Source organism: Coffea eugenioides, chromosome 2 (genome assembly GCF_003713205.1).
Source record: "Coffea eugenioides isolate CCC68of chromosome 2, Ceug_1.0, whole genome shotgun sequence".
In the NCBI taxonomy this organism is placed as follows: Eukaryota; Viridiplantae; Streptophyta; class Magnoliopsida; order Gentianales; family Rubiaceae; genus Coffea; species Coffea eugenioides.
This window is the reverse complement of record NC_040036.1, coordinates 17,752,322-17,764,922: the sequence shown is the minus strand read 5'-3', so window position 1 is coordinate 17,764,922 and position 12,601 is coordinate 17,752,322. Positions and strand designations below refer to the sequence as shown.

The window sequence follows — 12,601 nt, the reverse complement described above, 5'->3', positions numbered from 1 at the left end:
GCCAAATATGCTTTGCATTTTCCTCACCATATTAAACCCCCTGCGTGCACCCGCCATATTGCCATTTCTAGGATTGACTTCTTTGATGCATGGTATTTGAAAAAAAGAATAAGAGAGGTCTTTTTGCAAATTGGAGAAGCTAAAATACCACCGAGAAGCTAATATATATAAGCAGTGTTGCCATTCTTAGATTGACTTCTTTAATGCGCCTTTATTTAAAAAGAAGAAGAAGAGGGGTTTTTTTGCAAATCAGTTTAATGCTGTCGTGGAGGCCGTTCATCGAGAAGCTACTATATATAGCAAGAATAGCACAAAGAGCAATTGCATCGTCTTTTCATTCCGCTTTCACTCGTTTCTCTGGAGTTGTTTTTAAAAATTTGAAAAGCAGCTATTAAACTTTTAGTTCCTAAAGCCATCGATTCACATTTCTTCGACGCATTTCCTGCCGTTGTTGGACGGCGCGGAACAAAGTCTCCGGCGACTCCTCCGACGTGCTCTCAAATCCGCTCCTATCTCCTCTTTCTTCGTCTTTCCGACAAAAACAAAAACTCCACTGATCATAGATAATCTCTATATATCCCTCGCTCTATCTCAAAATTTCAAAATTCAGAGGCATATCTGTTCTCCAAAAAATGGAAGCGATCAGAAAACAAGCCACCAGGCTTCGAGAACAAGTCGCTCGACAACAGCAGGCAGTCTCTCTCTCCTCTTATATTTGCATACAACGATTAGCTTTTACTTTCGTCTCAAACGAACTCGATTAGATGAAGCTGTAACAAAATTGCAGTTAATCGTTGAGATCTGCAAGGATTGTTAACCTTTCATTCATTGTTTTGCTTGAAGATCTCCTTTTTATTTGTTGAATCGCGGCTATTCCGTTAATTTCGTTATTATTGGAAATCAATTAATTCTGCTTGTTATTTTGACAGCTTTAGTCTAGGTTCAACATTTTTTAAATATATGCTCTCTCTGCTGGTTTAACGTCCAAGTAATTTGCATCAGATGCATCTATGGAGACCTGATTAAACCGTAAATGCCGGATGCTGTTGTTCGTTCGTTTTAGACTGCAGCATGATTTGATATGCGTGCATCAAGTGTGGACATATTTAACAATGTTCCGCACTTTAATTTCTTTATAGCTTACTGTTCACAATAATTTATCAACTTCCTATCTAAAACTCTCATTCGTGTAGTCCTATTCAGAGTTCAAGTCAGTGATGAATTCGAGGAATGGAAGTATATTTTTCAGTTACAAAATAGAGTTAACTAGGCTCACAGCAAGAGCTTATGAGCAATTCTTATTTAAAAACTTGAAAGGCATGTGGAGCAATTGAAACAGCTGGGGGAGTTCTTTTTAACCTATCAATTTAAACTGAGGAAGTTATTGATCTTGTTGCTGCATTATAAACTTACTTCATTCTATCTGTGGCTGAGAGGGTAATCCTTCTGACAAACAAATTATCTACATTTCCAAATGCTTCTGCATGCATGAGCATATAGAAAGAGCTATCGAGCTTAATTCCTCAGTAAAAGGAATAGAAACTGGCTAAGAACCTAAAGGAAGATAATCATGATGATGGATAAATGAAGAGGAAAGGTGGAGGAGGCAAAGGAAATTAAAATCAAACAGGCATTGGAGGTCAGGTCATAGCTTTCAGTGCGTTGGTATCAAATAATGTGCATGAAAAAAAAAATTGGTCCATGAGATTCTTCTGCGTTTCAAATGGACGTTACAAAATCTTTGGATGGTAATGGTCACAAACCAGATGAACTTCAATTCCAAATTAATTGGATTGACCAAGGGAACTAAACAAAGGCTGGATGTCTCTTACTTCGAATTCATCAGTTTTGACTGTAGAAATTTATTTATTTATTTTTAAATCATTCCACATGTTTTCTTTAGTAGTTTACAAACTATTTCAGCATGTTCTTCTATTAGTTTGATGCCAGTGTTTGCTGAGAATTCTTTTGTGATCTCTAGCTGTAGAAACAATACACGTTCAGGACTTCTAATTGAGATGTATTTCAGGCTGTCCTGAAGCAGTTTGGTGGATATGGAGCATCAGATAGTGTTGTGACTGATGAAGCTGAACTGCAGCAGCATCAGAAGCTTGAGAAGCTCTACATTTCCACCCGTGCTGCCAAGGTTGTTTGCCCTCCCATGTATATACATTTCCTTCATCATCTCCTCTTTATCTGTTAAAATATTGTATTAGGAAGAGATAGCCTATGAATTCTTGGAGATAGTTCCTCCAGGCATGTATGTTCCTTCCAATTTTCTGTTAGCACCATAATTACTTTGTTCGGGCTCTTTGCATGCTCTTATTTTTAAGTAGATAAAATTGCTTATGACCTACTACTGAGGATATGACCTTTGGAACTAGTTCTGAAAATTGGTTTCATGATTAGCCTTTTGTTCTTCAGCTAGCTGCTATGAGTGCAAGTAAAGCTTTATCTTGGTTTTGAATTTAATAAGCAGTACCATGATTAACCTTTTGTTCTTCAACTGGCTGCTTTGAGGTCCATGCTGGTAGGGGTACTACTAAAGTAGTTGCATGATCTTTATCTTGGTTCATAAGCTGTATTGGGTCTTGTTCTAATTTTCTTCAGCTATTGGTTTTGATTTGTTTCAATCCTTTTGGTCAGCATTTCCAAAGGGATATTGTTCGTGGTGTTGAAGGTTACATTGTTGCAGGGTCCAAACAAGTTGAAATAGGTAATTTTTTGAAGCTTTAATGGCTCAATTTTTGTTGTTTACATTTAACTACATATAAAGTAACTTATTATTCATACTTTCTTTGTGTGTGTTTCTTTGCATAGGAACCAAGTTGTCTGAAGATAGCAGGAAATATGGTGTTGAAAATACATGTACAAGTGGTAGTACATTGTCAAAAGCTGCATTGAATTTTGCAAGAGCTCGTGCAGAAATGGAGAAAGAGCGAGGCAATCTATTGAAAGCTTTTGGCACACAGGTTCTTTGAAAATTATTATATGTAAACATAGATTCTTGAATGTTAACCTCCTTACCAAGCATATCTCTTGCAAGTGGCTAGATGCTCTCACAATCTATGAGTGTCTTGCTTGGATCCAGAATATAGGAAAATTGAGCAGAACATGGGATCTTAGTACCTGCTGTTGCCATTGTCCTGTATAACATAGATTCAAATCTTGTGAATTTACACTGTTTGTTTTCATTTTCCAACATTAGTTTTTCAGGTTTTTGAGCTGTTAACCTGTATTATTGTTGCTGATAGTCTATTGATTGCTTTAGACTATTTGACTGATCTGAGAACTTGCGTTCTATATAACAATTGTAGAAAAATATTAAGGTTGGTTAAAAAAGTTTAATTGCTTAACTTAAAAACATCTCATGGCATAGACTCAGGATTTTGCTGTTACATGGTATTATGGGGTATCTTGTAATCATAATTGCTCTCTACATATAATAATATTGAGGTAATTAAAATGATTGGAAGAATTAAGCTTAGTCATTTCATGCAAATATTCCGCAAACTCATGTAACATTGTCATCGAAGTCTATAGACCAGTGATGTATTGAATTTTATGAAGGCAACACATAAAATGCTGTGGTCCAGTGACCTCTCGGCGTTTGCAAGAGCTCGTGCAGAAATGGAGAAAGAGCGAGGCAATCTATTGAAAGCTTTTGGCACACAGGTTCTTTGAAAATTATTATATGTAAACATAGATTCTGTCTTTCTGTCAACAGATAAAGTTTTGTTTTTGGTTGTTTGGCAATACTTGTCCTTGAAAACAAAGTGCTTAAAATATCCTGATTTCCAGGTTGCAGAACCTTTGCGAGCAATGGTAATGGGAGCTCCATTAGAAGATGCTCGACATCTGGCTCAACGATACGACAGAATGCGACAAGAGGCTGAAGCTCAGGTATTTGAAAATACTTTGGGTGCAAATAGTTTGTATTTATTTCATTATTTAAAAAAAAAAAAAAAGAAAGTCCAGAATTATTTTAATTGGAATTCATGATCTAAAGCTGAAGGCAATTAACAATGAAAAGAAGTAGCTTGTTTCATGTTTTCTGTAGATGAACTAAAATGAAGATTTCAAATCTTGTGTTTTCCGCCTTGCTAGCATATTATAGGTGTTGATATAATCAATAGTTAACCAAGCCCTCATCACAGCAAGACTCATGATTTTGATTATTCTTAGTGGGTTAGATATTGAAGTTATCATGTAATATTTTGGTCATAATCTTCATTTGGAGCTTTTCCATCTGCAAATTTGAAGTTGTTGGCCATTTTAGTCCTGGGTTAGGTTGGAAATTTATTTTCAACAAAAATTCAAGGTGATCTAATGCAATGAGAGAGGAGTTCAGATGATTGATTGCAGGGTTTAATTGCAAGAAAGTGCTTGAAGCTTTGAGTCTTCTCCCCTTGTCCCCTGAAAATCAATATGGAACACATCAGTTCCCGAACTTATTCCATTGGGCCAAACAATTAGAAAGTCTGTCGTGTTGGTGGAGCATATTGTTTTCTCTTTTGTTTCCTACCTAATGAAATGGATGGCATTATTGGATGTCTGAACTACTTGGTTGAGGATATTGATACCCTTCAATTTTTAATTCCATCCATCCCAATTTTCTAACCAACAGTCTGGAAGCTCAATTGGCATTACCTAGCATGTAAATATAATCCTCTTGTACCCCTAACAATCTTGTAAAACAATAGTAATCATTTGACTTTCGCATCTACATTGGCACCAGAAGTAGCTTTACTTTGCTATTGAAATTCAGTTGCTTATCCCAAGAAAAGAAGATACCAACCTCCTCTTTTATTTATAGACAAGCCATTATGGCTGCTAATCTTTGGAGGGATGAATGGGATGGTAAGAGAAATCATGTACATCACCTGTATATTTTAAATTCACTAGGAGTATTTGAGGAAGTGAAGATGCTACTGGGTTTTGATATACAGACTTGCCATTTGCATACACAAAAGCTCTACAGGACCCCAAAAAAAAATTACGTATTTCCTGCCAAAACGATTTTAATTTTTGTTTTGCTTTTAACTTAGATAGGCTGTTGAAGTTTCCAGGCGACAAGCAAAAGTCAGAGAAGGAACAGGTAATCCTGACATGCTTCTGAAACTTGAAGCTGCTGAATCAAAGTTGCAAGATCTGAAGTCAAATACAGCTACATTGGGAAAGGAAGCTGCTGCAGCTATGGCTGCTGTTGAAGCTCAACAACAAAGACTGACGCTCCAGCGTCTGATCTCCATGGTAATGAAACATTGTTTCCTAACTCCAAGAATTCCATGTTTCTTTACATATTATAAAAATTTACAACTAAAATTTGTCTTTGGTTTGTATCCATTTGTACGTTTAGGTTGAATCTGAACGTGCTTACCACCAGAGAGTTCTTCAAATACTGGATCAGTTAGAAAGTGAGGTATGTGTATTGTGTTTTACCTGTCATTGGTCAGTGAAAAGGTATTCAGTTCTAGGAAAGTTTTTAGCATTTCTATCTGATTATAATAGGGCATTCCATTTGTTTTATGAGTCAGATGATATCAGAGCGCCAACGGATTGAAGCAGCTCCTACTCCACATGTAGACAATGTACCACCACCTCCTTCCTATGAAGAAGCAAATGACGTGTCTACCTCCCCAGCGCAAAATGGGTCAAGTAATGGCACAGGTTACTTTCTTGGGGAAGTAAGTCGATGACTGTCAACCCTTCCAATTTGAAATGCAAAGGCAGTATCCCTTGAAATGGTTATTCACTTTCTACGTTCTCTGCTGGCTAATTTTGATAGGTCATGTACTCCTATCATGCTGAATCTGACGTGGAGCTTAACTTGTCAATTGGAGAATATGTTGTTGTTCGAAAGGTTTTTCGTTAACCCCTCTCATTTGCCTGGATTACTATTTTCAATTGGGTTATTAGTTGTGCCGCCAGCAAATGAGATATGCACTTTTAGTTAACTTTATTTCTTTAGCTCATCCACAAAATGATTCATTTTCTCCTAACATTTCTACAGGTTTCAAATAATGGTTGGGCTGAAGGAGAATGCAAAGGGAAGGCAGGTTGGTTTCCTTTCGGTTATATTGAAAGAAGGGAACGAGTTCTTGCTAGCAAAGTGGCTGAAGTTTTCTGAAGTATCTGCGTGCTTTTGATTTCATCGAGCCCTTATGTGTAGTGCTATTCTAGAATCCATCCTCGTGTCTATTGATTGATGTTGGTGCGTGTTTGCCTGCCCTTTATACATTTTACCCGTATACAAAGCAGGCAGCCACTTGGGAGAAACGCTTGCCTGCCCTTTATACATTTTACCCATATATAAAGCAATCCCCATGTCTATTGATTGATGTTGGTGCGTGCTGTTTCTCACCCCACTTTTCCTTTAATTTTTTTTCTTTTTGTTGGATTTTGATATGTAATACAATTCAATTTTGTTAAATCCGTTAATTCTCAGTTCGTAATTTCCTATACTTTCTGCAGTTGATGTATTAACACTACTCTGTTCGCCTGTGTGCGTGTTGGGGGAAGTTGGGGGGAGCCGTTTCGCATTGACCTGCGCTATATGGCCTTCGAAGTTTGACCCAAAAAATGTATAAAGAAAGACACCAATCGCGTCAATAGGCGGTAACAATTAGAAGAATGTCGGGCATGAAAATCGATATATTTTTCTTCATTGGGTTATATTCTTTTGCTGAGAATTTCAAATCTACTGAAATTGTTGCGGTCTCCAATTAATCGTAACTAATATGTACGGACTAGAAAATAAAATTACCCATCAAAAAAATGCCGGAAGTTGGATTCTAGCTTGGGTTATGTTTGTTATGTTTCTTTTTTTCAAAAAAAAAAAAAAAATTCTTCCTAGCATGTGTTATGTTTCCGTACCATCAACAAGAGTTTCCACTAACTTATTATTAATTGTGGAAAATGTAATTTACAGCCGCAAATGTAGATTCAACTATTCAAGTATCAAGATACCGACATGGTACTAGAGATCCTGCACATCCTTGCTTGAACAAATGAGACAGGTTTCTGAGTCAAGCCAGATCCTGTATAAAATGCAAAACTACAAGTCAATGAACTTAGAATGTTTTTGGCACATTAATTACAAAGCCTAAACAACACAACTTACACATGTCATTTCCTCGGTTTGCAGATAGATATGCAAGAAGAATAGCGAGCATAACGACGAATATGAGAATCTGCGTTTGCACAAGGAGCATAAGAAGAAAATTGATGCGAGATAAGCATGATTTAAGAATAAAAGTATAACCACTTACCATTGTGGGGTTGAATGTGGGCTCACTCCCGAGTACGTACGATTTCCTAGTGAATCCCATAGAGTTCAGTTGTTGTTCTAGAAACAATTGTTTACAGATAAAAACCACCATAGCTGACAAACCTTTTGTTAAGTGTTCCAGAATCCCTGCAGATTTTCAGAATGTCTTCTAGCCTGCTCTTGGTTTTCTTAGCATTAGGATCATTGTCATCAACCTAGCAGAAATACAGCAAAATGCTTTAAGAGAACAATCTCCAACTGTTTTGGTTACAAAACTTGACACAGTGAAAGCAGAACCATCAAAAGCGGAGTGCAATTGACATTAGCCCATCATTTAATCCCAGAAAGATGATACTCCATCATAATAATACTAATAATAATAATAATCCCTAGAGATATTTCACCACTTCATTATGCCGTGCAGAAAAGATAACAGGGTACTTTATCCTATCGCAGCCTGACAGTGCATCTTCAAATTGACTTCAGAAGACAAGTTCGCTTTCATCTGTTCTTAGTCTATTTTAAACCATTTCATCACATGTACTTGATGCCAGTATGTTGAAATAAAACAAAATATGCAGACCAAGTGAGATGTATAGTCATGATAAAAGGATTCTTCTTAGCCTATCTATTTACAAGAAATGGTACTATTAATCCATTGCTTGCAAGCAAAAGGTCACTAGGACCTAGGAATCAATTATAAAATTGAGCATATTTCTCGTATCAAATCCGAATATATTCTTGCTAAAGCAATCATGAAGCGTTATACCTTAGACTTCAGCATACAGGAGAAATCAAAAAAGGCACCATAAACATCTGACATTGATTTGGTTCTGTCAATAACTTTAGCAGTAAGACCTGAAAATAAACCAAAAAAGGACATACACTTCACTCGTTAAGTTATAAGCAGCAACAAAACTAGTCTGACAGAATCATATCTGGGTCTTGTAGAATGTAGGAAGGTTTGTCCAATGCCATACTAATAAAATTTTCTTCTAAAAATAAGATCCTAATAATTGTATTCAGTAATTTCTTCAAGAATCAATTATGTTTAGCAGAAAAGAAGCACCAAAAATGCTCGTCTGGAGGTGTAAGATGGTCCCATATGATGAAGCAGGATGAGCAAGCCATACCAATAAATAAAACTTACCACGCCTCATCTTCACTACACCTCTGAAGACTTCAATGTTGTTATAGCACAAAGCTAATGTCCCAATTGCCATGATCTGATGGGAAGAAAAAATAAGAAAACAACAACAATGTCAAATGAGATCACAATTCCTAACAGAGTAATTAGTTAATGAACATTACATTCTAATCTGGTAACAAGCATATTTTGAAAGAAAATTCTACCTAATATGCTTTTGAAGCCTCCTCCCCTGGAATCTAATGCAAACTAAGTTCTCATCGTAACACAATCTACTATGCACAGCAAAATACCATAGACATGGCAAGAAACCTTGCCACAATTTGCTTTATCAGAGAAGTAAATTCTTCATTCTTGTATCAGTTAAAAGCCAAGTAAGACAAAAGTCAATGCACCATTTCGAGTGAGAAATGAGTTACATACCAAAGAAAACATGAATAACAGGATACAAGAGCAAGCAGGTTAACAAAAGGTTATACCTGTGGAATAGCACAAAATTTGAAGATAGCAGGATCTCGCAAAGCAGACATGTACTTGAGGCAATCTTCTGCATGCATTAGAGCATTTGTAACCATGTCATTCAAGCACTGCACTGCCTTGTCTGAGTTCTCCTCGTACTTTAAGTCCTGCAGATCAAAACATATAGAGATGCCAATTACAAAGGAATCCAACCGGATTACCAAATATTTAGCAATATAATTCGCGTCAAACAATCAACTTTACATAAACGCCATGAATTAAAAAAGATGACTAGTAAGAGATACAGAAAAAATAAACCGCAGAGGAGCAGTACCTCAAGTTTGTTGACATATTTGCTCCATATCTGCCGAGGCCAAAACATGCGTGACTTCGGAATCTCATTTATGTCCTCCAAATAGTCCCTAATGATGTTTACTTTCTGAAATTTAATGCAAAAGTTTTCAAGTTGGCTAATATATTTCCAAATTAAAAAGATATATGAGCTTCAAAATGAGCAGGATTAAGTGACGAAGCTGCTTGCTACAAAATTTCAAATCAAATACCTGTAAAAATAAACCCATTGAATTTGAGAGGGAATCTGAGGCCATATCTTCTTTTCCAGAGGCGTGGAAAAGGTTTGATAAACCTAACCCCACAAGTCCAGCAACATAATGACAATACTCATCATAGTCTTCAGTTGTCTCCACCTGCAAGACAAAGGGATCACATATAAGAGTCAGCCTGATAAAATACTTGTGTCTCCATTCTTGCCAAAATCGTAATCCTCAATCATTAGCTAGACATACATTTTGCGACCAGCATGCAAATTAGAAGAGTAAATTCAGTCCCATACACGTGTGTTCTCTACTAAAAAATAAACTAGGAATGCAAAACAATAAAACCTTAGAGATTTCAAGAATTAGGATGCTCTATCTCTACTCTATCTATTGGTAAGTTCCCTAAAATGAGGCAGTATAATCTACGGTTCAAGGTCATCTCTAATTTAAAGAGCTTAGCATAAATTTCTCAAATATCTAAAGATTGTCAGTAGTATTAGTGGTAGCAGTTAAGAGAGAGGTGAAATTGGCAGAAATGCATGGCAGAAGCAACACATCCAACAGTCTATCAGCTCTTTTCCAAATGAAAATCGATTGATAAAGTTACCATGTTATACCACCAATGCTATTACCTCCCACCCAATTGTTTTCACATACCTCTTTGCAAATAAATTTTGCCATTCCAGCTCCCATTCTCATGGTAATATCCTCAATTACCTTCTGATAACTGCAGAATGTAACAACAATAAAATCTCAAGCAAGAATCAAATCCATTGAAGAAACTTCAAGTTAACAAATATGTAAATTATGAGAAAGATTAGATAGTTATCTTATTAAATAATCTCTCGTGCATAAATGACACAAGCAATCAGTACATTTGTACCAATTCAGAACTTTACAGTATTATAAAGAAAATGGTAGGGAAGGTGAAACCTGCTTCCAAGCTCCAAAAAGGCAGTAGAAACATGATGGAATTGGTCCATCAGAACTTTGTAGTCCTTTGTACCACCTAACAATTAGAAAAAAAAAATAAATTGAACAATCTAAAACAAGGTGATAATGTACATAAAACAAGTACCAACAAAGCATAATCCTACAGTCTGAAGGTTTTAAGCAAAACAAAAAATCATTTGCCAGGAGTACAAAATTGAAGAATCAATGGTCAACTTGGTTCTCTATGGTTTTTTGAATTTGCTTTTTCATTATCCCTCTTGCACTTAATGAAATCAGTGTTTCCAACTGAATAAATCACTAAACACCATAGCATACTAACATTGACGAACAAGAAATCCTGGGATAGTTTGAGGATAATAATGGTTTTAAAATCACTTCAACTGTCGAGATTGAGACAACTCACATGCAAAATGCCATTCACGATCATAAATGTGACGATGAAAAGCCATTAGAATGGGTACTTTAACCTCTGTAGCAATGTTTGTATCATCCTCTGTCCAAGAAGAAGAAGAAATGATTGTTATAGATGGTAATATTTCCCCACAAAAAAAAAGTTTATTAAAGTTTACAAAATAGAAAGCCATCATGCATAGCAAGCATACCTACAGTGTCGAGTGCACGGAGAACCAAATAAAAGACACATATCTGCAAGTATGAAGAAGTATTCAGATGGAAACACATGATCAGTAAAACAACACATAAGGCAAAAGCATCCTCACTATATACTCTGCACTAAATCATGCAGATGATTCAACATTCTTTACCCTATAAACACCACTCATGACAATAAGAAGCACCTATACAAATAGTTTGATTAACAATTTGAACCAAAAACAAAACAAAAAACAAAAAAAGAATACTGTACAGAAGGAAAAAAAGGTCCTGCAAACTTGTTCATAAACCGGATATGAAAATTACTTCAACTTCCTATCTAATTCCACAAAAAAAAAGCTAAATTCGCACTGAATCACATTATCCATGCTTGTGAGATCATCAAATTTACAGTCAATACTTACAGCAACTTGAAACTAAAGTCAGATCTGAAAATTAATTAGCACTTATCGCTAATTCTCAAATAACTAAGTAGCTACATTCAGCACTTGATATTCAATGACATTATCTTTCAATCAGAAAATTATAGTGGCATTTATTAAGGAAATATGTGCATTTTTTTCTCTTCCTAACAAAAGTCTCTGCAATCATTTCCGTTTTGCAGTGTAACATATAACTGAAAGACATCATATGAAATGAACCACTAAATCATAGAAGGACCTTAAAAAACAAAATTGCTGCTGCTAATAACCTAATAGTACGAGTATTGATATCAACTCTAGAATGAAGACGCTTAAACGTAGAGAGAAAGAGAGCGTACGGCGTCACGAAGATCGGTGTCGAGCTGTTGGATGACAAGAGCGAAGCTTCTGGAGACCTTGTGAAGCATGGAGTAACAGAATCCCCAGTGCGGCTCCGGCGGGATCCGCTTCTCGGCTTGCATCACAGCCACCTTCAGCTTTATCAACGGATACAAATCATCTGGATGCTTCAAAATCGCTCCCAAACTCCTCATTCTGCTGCCTTAAATCCAAATGTAAATAAACAAATAAATAAAGCAATTCATCTCTTCTCAATCCAAAAAGTAACGACTCAGCACTAGTTCCAAATCGGAATAACTAGGAAAATTATTCAAGAGAAAAAAAATCAGTGAATCTATTGCGAAAACACTTGGAACAAGGGCGAAGATACGAGTGAGAATTCAGGAGAAACTCACGCGCGTTTGGTTTGTTGATCTTAGAAGGCGTCTGGAGAATGGCCGTGAGTTGTACGTAGCAATTGTTTGAGGAAAAAGGAGAGACGCAAAAAAAATGGGAGGAAGGTAGGCCTTAATTTATATGGATCTCAAAAATCAAAATATACAAACTATCACTACTGTGTGAGTTTGTGCGTTCGGTATTTGAACGGGAAAAGAATACAACTGAGGCTACGGACAAGTGACTGGTGGGAAGGATACGTGGGAAAAGCCAAAGACAAAGTCAGACTCAAAGGTCAAAATGTGCTTTAGTAAAAAAAAAAAAAAAAAAATTCCCGTTGAAGACAGAACGCAACGCTTACCCACCAGAATATACACTACACAGAGTGGAATGGAAAGACGGAGCCCCTACTATACTATAGTCACGCCAACAAACACTTCATTATTTAATTTTGGCCCTCTAGAGA

General features: G+C 36.3%; 2 protein-coding genes across 5 annotated transcripts; one reads left to right on the top strand and one right to left on the bottom strand.

Moving 5' to 3' along the window:
* Positions 1 to 344: 344 nt before the first annotated feature.
* LOC113761870 (SH3 domain-containing protein 2) lies at positions 345 to 6,341 on the top strand. Of its 2 annotated transcripts, XM_027305029.1 has the most exons (11): positions 345 to 692; positions 2,030 to 2,146; positions 2,647 to 2,716; positions 2,821 to 2,927; positions 3,631 to 3,675; positions 3,802 to 3,903; positions 5,053 to 5,253; positions 5,360 to 5,422; positions 5,538 to 5,687; positions 5,789 to 5,863; positions 6,014 to 6,341. In XM_027305029.1, the coding sequence occupies exons 1-11, from the start codon at positions 633 to 635 to the stop codon at positions 6,128 to 6,130; spliced, it is 1,107 nt and encodes a 368-aa protein (XP_027160830.1). In that variant the 5' UTR covers positions 345 to 632; the 3' UTR covers positions 6,131 to 6,341. The 2 variants fall into 2 exon arrangements, with proteins under 2 accessions (XP_027160830.1, XP_027160829.1); XM_027305028.1 differs by lacking the exon at positions 3,631 to 3,675 and having other exon boundaries at positions 2,821 to 2,972.
* A 526-nt stretch (positions 6,342 to 6,867) lies between these two features.
* Positions 6,868 to 12,285, bottom strand: LOC113761447 (squalene synthase-like). Of its 3 annotated transcripts, none has more exons than XM_027304440.1 (15): positions 12,156 to 12,285; positions 11,760 to 11,962; positions 10,990 to 11,032; positions 10,791 to 10,880; positions 10,367 to 10,442; positions 10,091 to 10,160; positions 9,440 to 9,583; positions 9,211 to 9,315; positions 8,897 to 9,043; positions 8,421 to 8,496; positions 8,040 to 8,128; positions 7,394 to 7,485; positions 7,272 to 7,317; positions 7,124 to 7,193; positions 6,868 to 7,040 (listed from the first exon to the last, which is right to left on the bottom strand). In XM_027304440.1, coding segments are annotated over exons 2-15 (1,245 nt in total). In that variant the 5' UTR covers positions 11,955 to 11,962; positions 12,156 to 12,285; the 3' UTR covers positions 6,868 to 7,038. The 3 variants fall into 3 exon arrangements, with proteins under 3 accessions (XP_027160241.1, XP_027160240.1, XP_027160242.1); XM_027304439.1 differs by having other exon boundaries at positions 11,760 to 11,958; XM_027304441.1 differs by having other exon boundaries at positions 11,760 to 11,955.
* Between the last annotated feature and the right edge of the window lie 316 nt (positions 12,286 to 12,601).